The sequence below is a fragment of the Triticum aestivum genome, chromosome 2A, assembly GCF_018294505.1.
Source record: "Triticum aestivum cultivar Chinese Spring chromosome 2A, IWGSC CS RefSeq v2.1, whole genome shotgun sequence".
Classification (NCBI taxonomy): Eukaryota; Viridiplantae; Streptophyta; class Magnoliopsida; order Poales; family Poaceae; genus Triticum; species Triticum aestivum.
The window spans coordinates 786,077,631-786,097,865 of record NC_057797.1 but is presented as its reverse complement, the minus strand read 5'-3'; the positions used below and the strand labels follow the sequence as shown (position 1 = coordinate 786,097,865).

Below are 20,235 nucleotides of genomic sequence, written 5' to 3'. Positions count from 1 at the left end.
ACCAAGATGATGAGTAGATAATTATATGACTAACACATCCTAGACTAGACGATACACAACAGTTAGTTTGACATCTTACATAGCCATCTTACTACATGGCTGCGCAATCAACCGAGGAAGAGGTCTGCCTTTTCATTGACAAGCAACGACCAGGCTACGGCAACCTCCACTGTGGCATCCCCAATTGAACACTCGCGCATGCTTATTTGGCAGTGTTGAACATCGAAGTCAATGTGAGCCTTTCGAGCAATCCAGTGTCGAGACTTCCCATATGCTTCGATGGCCACTCTTAGTGTTCCATGTGATTCCACTGAAATCACTTTCCTGGAGAGAGGAAGGTAGTCATCTGATCCTATAGGCATTCCTTTACCACAGTGCTCAAGCAACACAACTTGCCTGTAAGTGGTACGAATATCCTCTGTTGCAGCCAAGGGAGACCACGAGCAGACAACTCGGCATCCACATTTGAAAGGCCACCGTCCTTTTGTCACGCGTACACCCAAGATAGTAGCCTGGAGCGATCTATCGAGCTGCTGAATGTTGAACTCTGCGACACAACGGTCACTGGAGAGCGAGAAAGTGGTGCCATCTTCAACGCGGTGGTCGAGGGTGATCGACACGCTATATTTGTCCACCCCCTCAACCGTGAGTGCAACTTCAAAGTCAACAGGGTCCATAGCAACAATCGCACGAGATGGACCAGTCAAGCATAAAGAACAATCCTGCAAGCATCATATCATCATCATCATTATACTAAAGAAAATTGTAATGGCTTCCTGCAAAAATACTTAATCGTAATGGACTACAAATGTAGGAACAAGAAACAAAGGAGAATGACGAGAAAACTGAACAGAGTACATACTTCTTGGGTGAGTTCTTGGTACTTAGACCTTGATCGAGAGAAGAGAATGTTGCGGTTGCGATCCACGGTGTCTCGAGCAGCGACCGTGCCGTACGCTCTGACTGGCCAGTTGAAGTCTTTCGGAACAGTTATTTTGATGGAGTAGACCTGCAAGGTGGTAGCGGCGACAGCAGCTGGGGATGGGATGACACCGGGTGTGCAGTGTGTAAAGTACATAGGACTCAATGTGGCTGCAGCACCAAAGACAAGTGTTTACTATCAGGATTCTAATATGAATAAGTAAATAAAGTAAGCAAATTAAACATTTCTGCCATCCCCTTGACTTACACAAGGAGAAACATGTATGTATGTATGTATGTATGTATGTATGTATGTTGACTTACTTGCATCTCCGAAGCCACCGCACCTTCCGTCCTTGCTGCCCCATGAATTTTCCCAGAATCTGCGTTCATAGGCCAAGTCTATCCGCTCGGATTCCATCCTCTTTATGAGGTACTCCATTGAGGATTTATCCAGGTGCGCCTGCTCCTCCTCCTCCTTCTTCACGAGCTCGTCGAACGTCATCCCAACCTCCTCGGGATACTCCTCCTGCGCATCCTCTTCCTCTGCAACAACTAGCCGCGCCAGCTCCTTCTCCTTCTCGTAATGCTCAGGAAACTCATAGTACTTGTTGAACATATTTAGAAATCCCGTGGAAAGATTCTCCTCCTCCTCCACAAGCCGCGGGTTGCGCTCATGGTCCTGCTGATCAATGGGGAATTCCTTGGAGATGACCCTGTCTAACCTGGACGTGGTGCAACAGAGCTCCCTGGCCTGGTAGGAGCATATGGAGGGAGCAAATATGTGGCCGTTGGATGTTTTCAGGGAATGTAACATGGATAGCATCCGATGGCCCAGGTTCTCCATGTCTTGCAAGATGAAATCGACGAGTTCCTTGTCGTCGCCCCTGGCAGCAGCGCTGGATTTCGAGGTTGGTTTGATTTTGGATGGGTAGTCCATTATCTTGTCCGTCTGGTCCTCGGATCTTTCCGGCCGGCGCTAGCTTGGATCTCCACGATGGTGTTTCAGATCTTTCCAGCTAGAGAATTTACTCTTGGAAACCTGTGCATGTATATATAGATATACACATCCGGCAACCAAGACTCACGACCACCTCAATCCTACTCCAACTATGAACCATAGACCTACACGCGCGTACGTATACTTGGACAAGTGCTACTTCAAGCCGGAAGCAACCTGATGAGCTAGCAAAACTAATATATCATGGACTCTTGACACTTTCCTAACCGAACCATGCATGTACTACTTGACAAATTAAGTCCTAACCGGACTACGTATGTACATGGCCTCCTGTGTACAACTGCTTCTTCCTTGAATCTCACTCTCCGATCAAAGAGCTTGGTTGAAACTAGAACTGAAGGAGAAGAGCCCACGCCCGCGTCGCTCCCCGTGCGGCCCCCCCAACCCTAGCTAGCGCCGCCGCCGCCGCCCGTCCATCCTCTCTCTGCCGCTGCCGGAGGACGTCGTGGGGCAAAGCCGCGCGGCTGACGGCAGCAGCAGGGATCCTCCTCGCGTCAACGGACGGCTCTCGGACACGGCGGGGGTCACTTGTTGGCCCGCGCGTCGATCTGCGAGCGGGGCCTGGTCCCGGCGGCTTCCGGCTTCAGCGGCGGCGTTGGGGGGCTACGCGCGTGGGCGTGGAGCTGCGAGTGGGTGGATTTGGGCGGTGCCTCGGGCACGGGGGCGCGGGGCTGCTCGCTGGCTCGGCTGCAGCGTCCCGTGGCTGGCCGCGCTGGTGTGGAGGCTGGGGCGTGCGCGGCTGGCCGGGTGACGCGCCGTGCGCGGCCGGTGCTGGCCCTGCTGCCCCGTGTTGCTCCAGATCTGGCGGGCGGCGGCGTTTCTCCTGTATCCCTCACCTCGTTCACGACTGTGCCGTGCTGGTCCTTATGGCAAGCTTCTTATTCTGGCCAGTCTTGCTTGTACGGGGGAATGGGAGGTGGAGGGAGTCCCAGGATCCACGGCGACGGGCTCTCCTCCTTTTCGTGGTAAGTTGGGGGGTGCTCTGCTCCCCTCTCGTGGCCTGCGTCGGCGGCCTTAGGTGTGCCAGGTCTTGGATCTCAGGCGATTTGGTCGTGATTGGCTCCTGGAGAAATCCTTGCAAAAACTGCTGTTGATGCCGGTGACGGCGGCACCATTTTTGGTGTCGTTCACTTTCTTGGAGGCGTTGCTGAGGAGTCCAGTTCACCCAAATCCTTCGAGAGTGTCTCCGGGCGAAAGCCCAAGATCTTGTTTTGCTAGATCGGATGACGATGGCGTCAAGTTCGTCGCTACCTCCTTGGAGGCATCATCTTGGAGACCATGGCTATTGGTGACATCCGGCTTGCGTGGGTGGCGGTTGTCGGTGGGGTGTGGTTGATGTTGATGGTGTTGCGGCCGGCTTGGGGGTCGACGGTGGGTTTGTGTCTTTGGCGATGTTCGTGCTCGAGTGCTTTTTGGTGTGTCTCTGCTAGGCGGTGCCCTGCGATTTCGCCGGTGGCACATAGGTGTCGTGGCGTCGTCTCGGCCTCGTGTGTCCTTTCGAATGTACCCCCGACACAGGTGGTGTTGTGGCGTTGTGCAGTCTCGGATGCACGGTGCCTTTCGATTGCGTCGACGGTGCAGTGCCGTGGTTTGGTCTGCTTGCTGATGCCCCTTGACGACGCCGGTGGCACACAGGTGGTGTGGCGTCGTCTCGGCCTCGTGTGACCCTTCGAATGTGCCCCGTGACGCAGGTGGTGTCGCGTCGTTGTATGGTCTCGGTTGTGTGGAGCCTTTCGATTACATCGACGGTGCAGTGTCTTGGTTTAGTCTCGGCTGGCCGATGCCGTTCGATTACATCGGCGGTGCTCTTTGTTGTGTTGTGTTGTGTTTTCCTCCTTGTTCTCCCCTATTGTGTGTGGCGTCTTGTGTGTCATTGGTATGTTGTGTTTGTTTTATTTTATGTCTCCTCCCTTGTATCCTCTGTATCTCTGGTTCACTTGAACCTATCTTGCGACAGGCTGCAAAGCCTTATAGGTAAATAAATACAATTCAGATGGAGGAGTTCTCTCCCCCCGTGAAAATTCAAAAGAGAAAGAGCTTGGTTGACGTGAGGTCTGTCTGCCACGCATGCAATGGATCAAGACTTTATGCATGCTTTGATCGATCGCTTGTAGTCATACCAAAAACGTTCTGGGTGCCGGCTAGCTAGAGACAGGGTTTGATATTCAATATACCACGGCTGGCTGCATCCGCAAATATATATACTTGGGCTAAAGACCACCACCTCCTGCATTGCATTGAGCTATGCCGATACATCTACATCCAGCTGACCGCCGTCATCGACTTGTACGCTACAAGGCAACATACCTGGTCGGTCGAGCACGTCTCCACGAGAAGTGACTCCGACATACACATCGACTTCTCCGGCATCGACATTTCGCCGCCGCGATTGACGTCTTCATGCAACGCATCATTGTCGACACGTCACTACAATACCAACGCCGATACTTCATCACCAAGGTCTTCATCGACAATTTCGTCAACACGCCGCCGCTGCCGCCTGTCCACATGACGGACATCTCCAGTGTCCTTTGATAGTATAACGACAAGACCTATGCGATTTCGACGGTGGCATCGACCACGTTATCTACAACGGCATGACAGCATTGTCCATCTCAGCTACGACGGCATGACTATATCGACACGGCGTAACTTTAGTGATGGCCCCTTTCACGGTCAAACGGTCTTGGCAAAACTGATATGTGCCCCCGGTGGGTGTCCTCCGGTCCTGAAAAACCGGTGGACTCATCGCCGGTGACACTCTCTGACATCTGCAAGGTGCGTCATCCATGACTGCAGTTTTGTCATCTACAACATAGCGCAATGTTTTTACGCCTTCGGCTTTGTGCGGCTTCATCATCCATAACGACTACACCGCCGACCATGACTACTACATGATTGGATAGGGTAGCTAAGGCGTCTACGCGTTCAGGTGGCGCAACACAGTGCGAAGGCTATAGTGCTACAACGATTTGGTCTGCCGGGGCTCTCCGCCTGGATTTGGCTTCCTTAGTGCACCGGCTTGCCTTAGCCGGCCATTGCACATGGACGTGGTTGCAAATTCTGGACAAAGGCTTGACATAGAGGGATGGTTATGCATTGGCAGTGGTCACATCGCATGTAGTTGCTGGGAGTGCAGAAAAGTGGTGGCGACAATACTTCAGTGACTTTGATGGTGGTGCTACCCAACACCCGGTCTCGAGTTCCGGGGTGAAAGCCTAGGTCCGACCCGAGCTGGTTATACCTGACAATGGCAATATATTTTTACGTCGTTACCTTGTTGAAGGCATTGCTCGGATATGCTTGGATTGATTGTTCAGGGTGAAAATCTAGATTCTGACCTTGGTGGTTGAATCAGGTGACGACGATACTTGAGTGTTGCTCCCGCTGTTGAAGAATCTTGTCGTCCTTGTGGTGTCATGAGATGGTTGTGGTCATTGCTGCAGTTTGTCAATCGCATATCTGACCACTTTAGGGTTTTCTCTTTTCTTCTCGCACACGCATAACTTTGGTCTTATATAACTTGTGCGTGTTGGTGTTGGTTGTGTGCATCTTAACTATGCAGATTCCATATGTGTGCTCATTGTGTTATGTATCTTTTGATGCTCCTTTTGTGCAAATAAAATTCACTCTTTGTCAAAAAATATATGATTGACTACCTAGACATCGACATCCATGGCTACGTCTACGACTACACAACGGCAACAAACTCTAGCCAACAGTGTCCGCCTCGTCACTTATGTCCACGACACTCCTGCTCTGACTGCAGGAGGGAACAGAAGAGAAGACAAGGAAGGCACCAGAAGGGGACACAGTCACCGCCCAAGGCGCCGACTCATCAGTCATTAGAGATGCAGTTGATTATGGTGCACCGAAGAAGACGTCAGACGTAGTCGATTATGGTGCACTGAGAAGACGACAGATGCAATCGATTATGGCGCCCATATGACACATGGATCGGGTGTGAGGCTAGTGCCGCTGCCTTGCCGGAGGCCGTGCGGCCGTGGAAGACATTGCGACGGACGCCGGCGACGTAGAGTCGCACTCCGGTGCCACAACGGGTGACCGGCAACACCTGGCGCCGCAACCGCGTCATGGTGGACGTGTCGGCCTCCCACCACGACGAATCAATCGTCGATCTCACGTCCACCGGAGACGTGTAGGCCAAGAGCTTCGACAAGGAAGAGTAGGGCATGGAAGATGGCGACGCGTCGAATCCCATGAGCCGACGAATGTCCCATGTCCTGTTAGACTTAGAGATATATTTCTGTTGTAATCTCAAACTAACTCTATCTCTTCCACTCCCATAGCTCTTTCTATCTCCTATGTAACTACCGAATCCCCAAGAGATCGGTGAAACCTTGTAAGCCACGGCAGGGGCGTTTCCTGCCTTGATCAATATATACACGCGGCTCCCTCATGAGGGAGTAGGAACGCTTCCACCTAACATGGTATACAGAGCCATCCTCTTCCCATCGATCTAGCCAGCAACCTCCTTCCTCGATTACCCTCGCCATGTCGTCCTCATCCACCGTTTCCCTCAACCTTGGTGCTCTCCCATCTGAAGCTCACCAAGACCAACTTCATCCTATGGAAGGAACATGTCATGCCGGGCTTGCGAGGAGCGCAGGTCACCGGCCTCCTGGACGGATCAGATGCAGCGCCACCGAAGACGGTGCAGCAGCAGCAGGCGGACAAAACCACCGCCACAGAACCCAATCCTCTGTATGCGCAGTGGATATCAAAGGACCAGCAAGTCCTAAGCCGTCTCCTGAATTCTCTGTCAATGGAGATCCTCGCCCAAGTTGCGAGCAAGGAGACGATGTTCGATCTCTGGACTGCCATCACTACCCTATTCGCCTCGCAGTCCCAGTCGCGCATCACCAACCTACGGATCGCCATCACCAACACAAAGAAAGGCTCCATGTCTAGCAGCGCCTATATCTCCAGGATGAAGAGCCTGGGAGATGAGCTTGTAGCGGCAGGTCGCCCGTCTCGGACTATAACACCCTCGATGCGACTATAGCTCCCACATGTCGAGGCACGACTTAGAGACATAATCGCATTGAAGGCATATGTCGCAAGTCAGGCAATCATCACAAACATCCCATGTAATATAGATAATAAAAGGGATAACATAGTTGGCTTACACTCACCACGTCAATCAAGTACATAAATAACATTACATCATCCAAACACTCATGGCCCGACTACGGCGCCAAAATAAAAGATAACCCAACATGCGACACGGTCCCGATCACCCCCAACTGGGCACCACTACTGATCATCAGGAAAAGAAACATAGTATCATTGAGAGTCCTCGTCGAACTCCCACTTGAGCTCGAGCGCGTCACTTGGAGCGGAATCATCAGGCCCTGCATCTGGTGTAATAGTAACCTGTGAGCCATAGGGACTCAGCAATCTCGCACCCTCGCGATCAAGACTATTTAAGCTTAATAGGTAAGGTAAGGTAAATATATGTGGAGCTGCAGCAAGCGTCTAGCATATATGGTGGCTATCCTGTTCGCAAAAGAGAGCGAGAAGAGGAGGCAAAGCGCGAGCGAGAAACTAGAGGACAACCTGCACAAACACTACTCCAACACCATGTCCACTTCCCGGACTCCGCCGAGAAGAGGCCATCACGGTAACACACTCAGTTGATTCATTTTAATTAAGTTAAGGTTCAAGTTATCTACAACCGGACATTAACAAATTCCCATCTGCCCATAACCGCGGGCACGGCTTTCGAAAGATCAAATCCCTGCAGGGGAGTCCCAACTTAGCCCATGACAAGCTCTCATGGTCAACGAAGGAATAGACCTCCTCCCGAGACGTTCCGATCAGACTCGGTATCCCGGTTCTTCAAGACAATTCCGACAATGGTAAAACAAGTCCAGCAACACCACCCGCTGTGCCGACAAATCCCGATAGGAGCTGCACATATCTCGTTCTCAGGGCACACCGGATAAGCTAAGCGTACGGGAGCCAACGTAACCCAAGTTGCCAAGGGACGGCCCCGCACGGTGCTCTAGGTAGGTCCAACACTCAGAGGAGCACTGGCCCCGGGGGGGGGGGGGTTAAAATAAGATGACCCTTGAGTCCGCGAAACCCAAGGGAAAAGGGCTAGGTGGAAAATGGTAAAACCAAGGTTGGGCATTGCTGGAGGAGTTTTATTCAAAACGGACTATCAAGGGGTTCCCATTATAACCCAACCGCGCGAGGAACGCAAAATCCGGGAACATAACACCGATATGACGGAAACTAGGGCGGCAAGAGTGGAACAAAACACTAGGCGAGAGGCCGAGCCTTCCACCCTTTACCAAGTATATAGATGCATTAAGATAACATGGCAATATAATGATATCCCAACAAGTAAATAAATGTTCCAACAAGGAACGGCCTCCAATCTTCACCTGCAACTAGCAACGCTATAAGAGGGGCTGAGCAAAATGGTAACATAGCCAATCAACGGTTTGCTAGGACATAGTGGGTTAGAGGTTTGACATGGCAATTTAGGAGGCTTGAAAGCAAATGGTATGCATCGTAGCATTGGCATAGCAAAAGAGCGAGCAAACTAGCATAGCAAAGATAGTAGTGATTTCGAGGGTATGATCATCTTGCCTGCAAAGTTATCTGAGTTGACTGGATCCTCGAAAGCAAACTCAACGGGCTCCTCGTCAGCGAACTTGTCTCCCTGCTCTACCCAAACAAGACAAACAAGCAACAAGGACACAATCAACCACGTGCAAGGATCAAACAATAAGATGCAATGATGCTATGCTATGCGGGATGCGATGCGGGATGCATATGCAAGATTTGACAAGGTATGCATGAACCTAGCCTCAACTTGGGAATCCAAGTGTGCCACTGGAAAGATGAGATGAAATCGCTTGAAAACGATATAAAGAACGCCGGAATCGGAGTTACGGTTTGGAAATGGCAAGCGATTCAAATATGACACCGGTCTGCGATTTACAGCAAGTAGCCATCTAAATGCAATGAGATGAACATGCTACATCACCCAAACATGACAACAAAATACATGGCAGGGATGCATTCAAGATGCTTAACAAAAGTCTAGCACTGAGCTACGGCCAATTCATCCATTAACAGGTTCAAACAAGCATGGCAAAAATGCATATGGTAAACAGATCTCAGACTTAGTGAAATTAACACTTGTCCGAAATTTCAGATCAGGTAGCACTCTTCGGAGCAACGAAACTACATGCTACAGGATCTGAACATGGCAAAGTAAAACATGGTATGGAGCTACTCAAAAAGCTTAACAAAAGTCCCTTAGTGACCTTGAGCCAAAAGGGATCAGAAAACACATTAGCAAGCCTGTGAACATAGCAAAAGCATAATCAGTTTTCAGACTTTGTGAAAACTGGCACATGCTGAAACATATCTCAAGTAGGCATGTTTACGAGCTCGATGCACTCACTACGGAGCAAGTCATGAAAAACTAAGCATACATCTATCAAGAACACACAAAATGCAAGCTAGACATGGCAAGAACAATAGCATAGCATGCACGGATCAACTACAACAACATCGGCAAAATTGCAAACAAGTTGACAATTTGCCCAGATTCACGAAGTAGCAAAAGTAGAGCTCGATTAACTCAAGCTAGGGTGCTCCATAATTGCAAACAAAGACATGGATGGATAGAGTACTACAAGATTAATAAAACATCCTTACTGATCATCCTCAAAAGAGGCACGGATCACTCGGAAACAACAAGAACATATGGCATCATGAGATAAACAGGTCAAGGACTTAGTGGAAATGCTAAGTCCCTGAAAACAGAGTTACCAAGTGCCTCACTTGGCAAGCTTGTGCTAGTCACCACACACATCACAAAAATACATGGGTTGCACCTCTGGAAAGATGACAAAACCCTTAACAAAACATATGTAGAGCAACAGGGCATATCATGCACACAATAATCGTGGCAAAAATGACAAATGTCTAAATGGAGTAGCAGATCCGACAAATATCTCAAGTAGCCCTCTTCTAACAGCATTTCGGGCATCAAGATGAACTCAAATGAAAATGATGCAATGGAATGAAATGATGTACTCTCTGAGGCGAACATTTTGATATGCTATATGCCCAAATCGGAGCTACGAATGCAAAGTTACGGCACGATGAACAAGGCAACATGAGCTAGGGTTTCGGGAGAAAGTCAACCGAGGAGATATTTTCAGATCTAGATCTGGCGCACGGACTTCGAGGTTCACCGGGATCACTGTAGCTCGCCGGAGGAAGGAAGCTCGCTGGAGTAGAGGAAGGAGATCGGGACGGAGTGGCCGGAGCGGGGCGGCGATGTCGGCGCCGGGGCTTGCGGCGGCGCGGCGGCCGGGTGGCGGCGATGTCGGCGCCGGCCGGCGCGGCGGCGCGGGCGAAGAGGCGCCGGGTGGCGGCGCGAGGGAGCGGGCCGCGGGGGCCGGCTCCGGGCTCCCGGGCCGCGTGGCGGCGGGGACAGGCGATGTGGAGCGAGGGCGGCGCGACCAATGAGAGGACGCCACGTGGAGGCGAACACGGCGGGCGGACACGTCCGTCGGTGGAAGAAATTGTCCGGCGGCGGCGGGGAGAGTTAGGGTAGGTTTTGCACCGCGAATTTTGGAGGGGGAGGTGTATATATAGGCATAGAGGGAGCTAGGAGAGTCCAAATGAGGTGCGGTTTTCGGCCACGGGATCGTGATCGAAAGCTCTAGATGATGGAGCAGGTTTAGGTGGGTTTTGGGCGAAATTGGAGGGGTGTTGGGCTGCAACACACACGAGGCCTTTTCGGTCCCTCGGTTATCCGTTGGAGTATCAAACGAAGTCCAAATGATACGAAACTTGACAGGCGGTGTACCGGTAGTAAACCAAGGCCGCTTGGCAAGTCTCGGGCCAATCTGGAAGTGTTTAAACCCCACACACGAAAGAAAGCTAGAAATGGCCACCGGAGGAGAACGAAGCGCCGGAATGCAAAACGGACAACGGGGAAAATGCTCGAATGCATGAGACGAACACGTATGCAAATGCAATGCACATGATGACATGATATGAGATGCATGACAACGACAACAACACACGGAGACAAAAATCCGAACCCGAGAAAATAAAATAACTTAACGCCGGAAACGGTAAGAGTTGGAGTACAAATTGGGAAATTTACATCCGGGGTGTTACAACACTCCACCACTACGAAAGGATCTCGTCCCGAGATCTAGGACTGAAAGAACATCGGGTACTCGGAACAGAGGTGATCCTCGCGTTCCCAGGTAGCTTCACGGTCGGAATGGTGTGACCACTTGACTTTGAGAAATTTGATTGACTTGTTGCGAGTCTTGCATTCAGTCTCTTCGAGAATAGCAACTGGGTGCTCATGATAAGAGATATCTTCTTGGAGCTCAATGTCCTCGAAGTTGACGGGGCGGTCAGGAGTCTTGAAGCACTTTCAGAGCTGAGAGACATGGAACACATCATGAACATTTGCAAAGTTTGAAGGAAGCTCGAGTTGATAGGCGAGGTCGCCTCTCTTGCTGGCAATCTTGAAAGGTCCCACGTATCTAGGGGCAAGCTTCCCTTTGATACCGAAGCGACGAGTACCTTTCATAGGAGAGACGCGGAGGTAAACATGATCTCCGATCTCGAAAGCCAAATCACGGTGGTTACTATCATAGTAGCTCTTCTGCCTGGATTGGGCTGCTTTGAGGTTATCATGAATGACTTTGCACATTTCCTCTGCCTCTGTGATTAAGTCATTACCCAAAAGCTGACGTTCACCGGTTTCAGACCAGTTGAGAGGGGTACGACACTTCCTGCCATACAGGATTTCAAATGGGGCCTTGCCCGAACTTGCTTGAAAACTGTTGTTGTAGGAGAATTCAGCATATGGAAGACAATCCTCCCACTTCATGCCGAAGGAGATCACACAAGCCCTGAGCATATCTTCAAGAATCTGGTTGACACGCTCGACTTGACCGCTAGTTTGAGGATGGAAAGCTGTGCTGAAGCGGATGTTGGTGCCCATGGCCTTCTGAAAAGAATCCCAAAACTTGGAGGTAAAGATGCTGCCACGGTCTGAAGAGATCACTTGTGGAATACCGTGCAGAGAGACAATTCGAGAGGTATAGAGTTCCGCCAATTGAGCTGCAGTGATTGACTCTTTGATAGGCAGAAAGTGAGCCACTTTAGTGAGTTTGTCGATGACAACGAATATAGCATCATTGCCACGCTTGGAATTTGGAAACCCAGTCACGAAGTCCATTTCAATGTGGTCAAACTTCCATTCTGGAATGGCAAGAGGTTGGAGGAGACCAGCTAGTCTTTGGTGTTCTGCCTGCACTCTTCTGCAGACATCACACTCATTCACGAATTGAGCAATCCCTCGCTTCATTCGAGTCCACCAATAAGCCTGCTTAAGGTCCTGATACATCTTCGTACTCCCAGGGTGGATGGAGAGGAGAGAATTGTGAGCCTCATTCATGATCACTTTACGGAGGTCACCTTTGGGCACAACAATACGATCCTCGAAGAAGAGAGTGTCCTTGTCATCAAGGTGGTAGCACTTGTACTTGGGTTGACTCTTGGCAATCCCAATCTTCACCTTTTTCACCATAGTATCAAGAAGCCGAGCTTGGCGAATCTGGTCTTCCAAGGTAGGAGAGACTTGAAGGTTGGCGAGGAAACCTTGAGGAACAACTTGCAGATTAAGTTTGCGGAAAGCTTCACAAAGCTCGGGTTGATAAGGCTTGAGAATCAGACTGTTGCAATAAGCCTTCCTGCTCAATGCGTCAGCAATCACATTGGCCTTGCCTGGAGTATACTCGATACTCGGATTATACTCTTGAATCATTTCGACCCATCGAGTTTGCCTGAGGTTGAGATTAGGCTGAGTGAAGATGTACTTGAGACTCTTGTGATCAGTGAAAATGTCCACTTTTCTTCCCAATAAGAGATGTGTCCAAGTCAAAAGAGCATGCACAACTGCCGCCAACTCGAGATCATGAGTGGGGTAGTTCTTCTCATTGGGCTTCAACTGGCGAGAGGTATAAGAAACAACTTTCTTCTCTTGCATCAACACTGCGCCAAGACCTTGGAGAGAGGCATCACAAAAGACCTCGTACGGCTTGGATTCATCAGGCGGAGTCAGAACTGGAGCAGTGATCAATTTCTCTTTCGAAGTGTTGAAAGAAATGTCACACTCCGGAGACCAAACGTACTTGACGTGCTTCTGGAGAAGATTTGAGAGAGGCTTCGCGATCTCAGAAAAGTTTTCAACGAATCTTCGACAGTAGCTTGCGAGACCGAGGAAGCTACGGAGTTGCTTCACGTTCTGAGGAGGTTCCCAATTCACAATTGCAGACACCTTCTTAGGATTCACGGCAATGCCCTTGGTAGAGATGATATGACCAAGATAAAGAACCTCATCGAGCCAAAATTCACACTTAGAGAACTTGGCGTAGAACTGGTGTTCTCTGAGTTTATCGAGCACCAAACGCAAGTGCTTGGCATGATCTTCCTTGTTCTTCGAGAAAACCAGAATGTCGTCGAGATAGACCAAAACAAAGTCATTGGTGTAGGCGTTGAAGATGAAGTTCATCATGCGAGAGAAAGTCGGAGGAGCGTTGACGAGGCCAAAAGACATGACAGTGTACTCATATGAACCATAGCTTGTCCTGAAAGCCGTCTTGGGAATATCTTGCTCACTGATTCGAATCTGATGATAACCCATATGGAGATCAAGCTTGGAGAATACTTGGGCACCTTTGAGTTGTTCGAACAACTCGTTGATGTTGGGAAGTGGGTATTTGTTCTTGATGGTCTTCTTGTTCAATGGACGGTAATCAACACAAAGTCGGTCCGTTCCATCCTTCTTCTTCACAAAAGAACACCACAACCCCACGGAGAAGAACTAGGTCGGATGAGACCCATTCTTTCTTGAATATCGAGTTGCTTCTTCAGCTCCTTCAACTCTTCAGGTCCGAGCTTGTAAGGGCGCTTGCACACAGGTTCCGTGCCGGGCTCAAGATCAATGACGAATTCAACTGGCCGGTGCAGAGGCATTCCTGGAAGCTCTTCTGGAAAGACGTCTTGATATTCTCAAACGACTGGAATTTGCGAGATGGCATCGAGTTCACCCTTCTCATTGAGAGAAAATAGACGGATGGTATCGTCATTCGCGGCAAAGACAATTACATCCTCAGACGAATGAGTCAATTGAATCTTCCTGGCTGCACAATCAAGCTGAGCCTTGTGCTTAGAAAGCCAATCCATCCCGAGAATAAGATCAATATCCGAGTTACCAAGGACCACTGGAGAAGCCAGAAACTTGAAATCACCCAACATGATAGAAGCATCCGGGACTATTGAAGTAGCCCTCATAGACTTAGACGGAGAAACCACTCCCATAGGTTTACCCAACATTTGTGAAACGAAGTCATGCTTGGAAGAAAATGATCTTGACATGAAACAATGCGATGCACCAGTGTCAAAAAGAACTTTTGCGGGAAAAGAGTTAACTGGAAAGTTACCCATGATGACATCTGATGAGTCCTCTGCCTGAGCTGCATTCAGCAAGTTGACCTTGGCGTGCTTGGGGTTATGCTTGACCACAGTTGTACTTGCCCATCTCACAGGAGGAGGAGGAGGAGGAAGACGCCTCTGGTTGAGACACTTGTTGGCATAGTGACCCTTCTGTTGGCACTTGTTGCATGTGACCTCTGAAAGCGGACGGTGGTACGGAGCACTCGATCTTCGAGCTTGAGACGAAGTCTTGTTCTGAAAGCCAGGGTTGGGTGGGTGGGAAGAACCACTGCCACCTTTGCTCTTCTGCTGATACGGCTGACGGAACGGAGGAGGAGGAATCCAATACTTCTGCTGCTTGGCCACTTGAGTAGAGGAAGAAGGAGTAACATCTCTGACTCGCTTCTTGGAAGCATCACACCTCAATTGAGCGGCCTCTTGCTTTAGTGCCATGTTGTAGAAGGAGTAACATCTCTGACTCGCTTCTTGGAAGCATCACACCTCAATTGAGCAGCCTCTTGCTTCAGTGCCATGTTGTAGAACTCATCGTACCTCAAGGGCTCAAAGAGAACAAGAGCTAGCTGAATTTCTTCTCTGAGACCACCCCTGAACTGGTATATCATGCTCTTCTCATCAGGTACGTCCTGCTTGGCAAAGCGGGCGAGCTTCTGGAACAACTTGTTGTAGTCATAGACAGACAAAGAGCCTTGCTTCAGGTTGCAGAATTCCTCACGCTTACTTTCGACCATGCTCTGAGGGATATGATGAGCTCTGAAATCTTGACGGAATTCATCCCAAGTGATCACACGTCCACCTCTGGAATCCTTGTACTACTGGAACCATTCTGCAGCTTGGTCTTTGAGTTGGAAGGAAGCGAACTTGACAAAGTCCTCAGGCCTGACGTTACTGCACTCGAAATGCTTGCACAGATCCACGAGCCAATCGTCAGCATCGGTGGCCTCAACACAATTGCTGAAAGTCTTTGGCCCATTAGCAAGGAACTGGTTGAGTGTAGCAAAGTGATTCTGATTGTTGCCTTGGTTCCCTTGGTTGCGTTGATTGCGCTCTTGGAGAATTTGCATGATCAACTGTGTGTTTGCATTGGTTGCGGCCATCACAGCTTGCCATGCCTCCGGAGGAGGGGGAGGTGGTGGCGGATCTTGATTCTGATTCTGATTGGTGCTCTTAGCGGGAGCCATCCTGAAGAGATTGACCACCGTTAGCACATAGACAGATAAATGAAGCTGAATCCAATGGAATGAAAATTGCAACATATAGTCTTCACATCCGAACAAAATGAACGAATGCATTCCTCTTGAAATGGTCACATATCCATAAACTGAGAAGCCACTTAGAATTTAGGTAGAGAAATGAATCAACAAGGTAAGGATCAAGAACGAATAATCGGTAAGAAATCCCAATCTCAAACCAAATATCCGTGGAAGAAGAACTAGAGCTACGAGAATTCCCACCTATGAAACTCCCGAACCTTTCCGGTTATGCAATCATGTGTTGGGGATACAGGGGAAGCATAATATCTCACCCAAATCTAGCAATTCCTACATCCAGCTGTATCCATCCTTCAACACATAACCGAGAAAACTTCGGAAACCATCTACCTCAACCTTCGAAAAGCATCCGTTATACAAGTTATGGCGATACTCCCGAACTCCCGCCCGGGTACTGGGTGGCGTCGAGGTTATCTCACCAACGAACTGCATAAAAGAGATTTTCGATGTCGACGTACTAAACTCAGGTATTCCAGAACTGCAACGATAAAATTATGACGACAACACCTCAGAGCTCAACTCCCCGGGACACTTCCACAAAACCCCTGACAGGAGGCACCAAGACAATGTTCTCGTCATAAAACCATCGGAACGATTCCAAGATACCCGCGTGATCCTAAACTTTTTTTAGTGAAATTTGAGAAGAGAAGAGTCAAAACTCTACGTCAGGATGCCTTACCAGAGCGCTGAGGAGACTGGGAAGTAAAAAGAATTCCTAAACTCTCCGATATATAATTCCTAAATGACTCAAAACATTTTTCTAGACACAACTCGGCTGCTAAAAACGATCAAGCAATGGGGCTCCTAAGGTCGGGGAAGGCTCTGATTACCAACTTATAACACCCTCGATGCGACTATAGCTCCCACGTGTAAAGGCACGACTTAGAGACATAATCGCATTGAAGGCATATGTCGCAAGTCAGGCAATCATCACAAACATCCCATGTAATATAGATAATAAAAGGGATAACATAGTTGGCTTACACTCGCCACGTCAATCAAGTACATAAATAACATTACATCATCCAAACACTCGTGGCCCGACTACGGTGCCAAAATAAAAGATAACCCAACATGCGACACGGTCCCGATAACCCCCAACTGGGCACCACTACTGATCATCAGGAAAAGAAACATAGTATCGTTGAGAGTCCTCGTCGAACTCCCACTTGAGCTCGAGCGCATCACCTGGAGCGGAATCATCAGGCCCTGCATCTGGTGTAATAGTAACCTGTGAGCCACAGGGACTCAACAATCTCGCACCCTCGCGATCAAGACTATTTAAGCTTAATAGGTAAGGTAAGGTAAATATATGTGGAGCTGCAGCAAGCGTCTAGCATATATGGTGGCTATCCTGTTCGCAAAAGAGAGCGAGAAGAGGAGGCAAAGCGCGAGCGAGAAACTAGAGGACAACCTGCGCAAACATTACTCCAACACCGTGTCCACTTCCCGGACTCCGCCGAGAAGAGGCCATCACGGTAACACACTCAGTTGATTCATTTTAATTAAGTTAAGGTTCAAGTTATCTACAACCGGACATTAACAAATTCCCATCTGTCCATAACCGCGGGCACGACTTTCGAAAGTTCAAATCCCTGCAGGGGAGTCCCAACTTAGCCCATGACAAGCTCTCACGGTCAACGAAGGAATAGACCTCCTCCCGAGACGTTCCGACCAGACTCGGTATCCCGGTTCTTCAAGACAACTCCGACAATGGTAAAACAAGTCCAGCAACACCAGCCGATGTGCCGACAAATCCCGATAGGAGCTGCACATATCTCGTTCTCAGGGCACACCGGATAAGCTAAGCGTACGGGAGCCAACGTAACCCAAGTTGCCAAGGGACGGCCCCGCACGGTGCTCTAGGTTGGACCAACACTCAGAGGAGCACTGGCCCGGGGGGGGGGTTAAAATAAGATGACCCTTGAGTCCCCGAAACCCAAGGGAAAAGGGCTAGGTGGAAAATGGTAAAACCAAGGTTGGGCATTGCTGGAGGAGTTTTATTCAAAACGGACTGTCAAGGGGTTCCCATTATAACCCAACCGCGTGAGGAACGCAAAATCCGGGAACATAACACCGATATGAAGGAAACTAGGGCGGCAAGAGTGGAACAAAACACTAGGCGAGAGGCCGAGCCTTCCACCCTTTACCAAGTATATAGATGCATTAAGATAACATGGCAATATAATGGTATCCCAACAAGTAAATAAATGTTCCAACAAGGAACGGCCTCCAATCTTCACCTGCAACTAGCAACGCTATAAGAGGGGCTGAGCAAAATGGTAACATAGCCAATCAACGGTTTGCTAGGACATAGTGGGTTAGAGGTTTGACATGGCAATTTAGGAGGCTTGAAAGCAAATGGTATGCATCGTAGCATTGGCATAGCAAAAGAGCGAGCAAACTAGCATAGCAAAGATAGTAGTGATTTCGAGGGTATGATCATCTTGCCTGCAAAGTTATCAGAGTTGACTGGATCCTCGAAAGCAAACTCAACGGGCTCCTCGTCAGTGAACTCGTCTCCCTGCTCTACCCAAACAAGACAAACAAGCAACAAGGACACAATCAACCACGTGCAAGGATCAAACAATAAGATGCAATGATGCTATGCTATGCGGGATGCCATGCGGGATGCATATGCAAGATTTGACAAGGGATGCATGAACCTGGCCTCAACTTGGGAATCCAAGTGTGCCACTGGAAATATGAGATGAAATCGCTTCAAAACGATATAAAGAACGCCGGAATCGGAGTTACGGTTTGGAAATGGCAAGCGATTCAAATATGACACCGGTCTGCGATTTACAGCAAGTAGCCATCTAAATGCAATGAGATGGACATGCTACAGCACCCAAACATGACAACAAAATACATGGCAGGGATGCATTGAAGATGCTTAACAAAAGTCTAGCACTGAGCTACGGCCAATTCATCCATTAACAGGTTCAAACAAGCATGTCAAAAATGCATATGGTAAACAGATCTCAGACTTAGTGAAATTAACACTTGTCCGAAATTTCAGATCAGGTAGCACTCTTCGGAGCAACGAAACTACATGCTACAGGATCTGAACATGACAAAGTAAAACATGGCATGGAGCTACTCAAAAAGCTTAACAAAAGTCCCTTAGTGGCCTTGAGCCAAAAGGGAACAGAAAACACATTAGCAAGCCTGTGAACATAGCAAAAGCATAATCAGTTTTCAGACTTTGTGAAAACTGGCACATGCTGAAACATATCTCAAGTAGGCATGTTTACGAGCTCGATGCACTCACTACGGAGCAAGTCATGAAAAACTAAGCATACATCTATCAAGAACACACAAAATTCAAGCTAGACATGGCAAGAACAATAACATAGCATGCACGGATCAACTACAACAACATCGGCAAAATTGCAAACAAGTTGACAATCTGCCAAGATTCACGAAGTAGCAAAAGTAGAGCTCGATTGACTCAAGCTAGGGTGCTCCATAATTGCAAACAAAGACATGGATGGATAGAGCACTACAAGATTAATAAAACATCCTTACTGATCATCCTCAAAAGAGGCACGGATCACTCGGAAACAACAAGAACATATGGCATCATGAGATAAACAGGTCAAGGACTTAGTGGAAATGCTAAGTCCCTGAAAACAGAGTTACCAAGTGCCTCACTTGGCAAGCTTGTGCTAGTCACCACACACATCACAAAAATACATGGGTTGCACCTCTGGAAAGATGACAAAACCCTTAACAAAACATATGTAGAGCAACAGGGCATATCATGCACACAATAATCGTGGCAAAAATGACAAATGTCTAAATGGAGTAGCAGATCTGACAAATATCTCAAGTAGCCCTCTTCTAACAGCATTTCGGGCATCAAGATGAACTCAAATGAAAATTATGCAATGGAATGAAATGATGTACTCTCTGAGGCGAACATTTTGATATGCTATATGCCCAAATCGGAGCTACGAATGCAAAGTTACGGCACGATGAAAAAGGCAACATGAGCTAGGGTTTCGGGAGAAAGTCAACCGAGGAGATATTTTCAGATCCAGATCTGGCGCACGGACTTTGAGGTTCGCCGGGATCACTGTAGCTCGCCGGAGGAAGGAAGCTCGCCGGAGTAGAGGAAGGAGACCGGGACGAAGTGGCCGGAGCGGGGCGGCGCTCGCCGGCGCGGGCGGCGGCCGGAACGGGGCGGCGATGTCGGCGCCGGGGCTTGCGGCGGCGCGGCGGCCGGGTGGTGGCGATGTCGGCGCCGGCCGGCGCGGCGGCGCGGGCGAATAGGCGCCGGGCGGCGGCGCGAGGGAGCGGGCCGCGGGGGCCGGCTCCGGGCTCCCGGGCCGCGCGGCGGCGGGGACAGGCGATGTGGGGCGAGGGCGGCACGACCAATGATAGGACGCCACATGGCGGCGAACACGGCGGGCGGACACGTCCGTCGGTGGAAGAAATTGTCCGGCGGCGGCGGGGAGAGTTAGGGTAGGTTGTGCACCG

At 49.4% G+C, this 20,235-nt stretch overlaps 1 protein-coding gene across 1 annotated transcript; it reads right to left on the bottom strand.

Moving 5' to 3' along the window:
* Nucleotides 1-18: 18 nt before the first annotated feature.
* On the bottom strand, nucleotides 19-1,892 carry LOC123186785 (uncharacterized). Its single transcript, XM_044598487.1, has 3 exons — nucleotides 1,246-1,892; nucleotides 863-1,092; nucleotides 19-722 (listed from the first exon to the last, which is right to left on the bottom strand). The coding sequence occupies exons 1-3, from the start codon at nucleotides 1,859-1,861 to the stop codon at nucleotides 108-110; spliced, it is 1,461 nt and encodes a 486-aa protein (XP_044454422.1). The 5' UTR covers nucleotides 1,862-1,892; the 3' UTR covers nucleotides 19-107.
* Nucleotides 1,893-20,235: the final 18,343 nt, after the last annotated feature.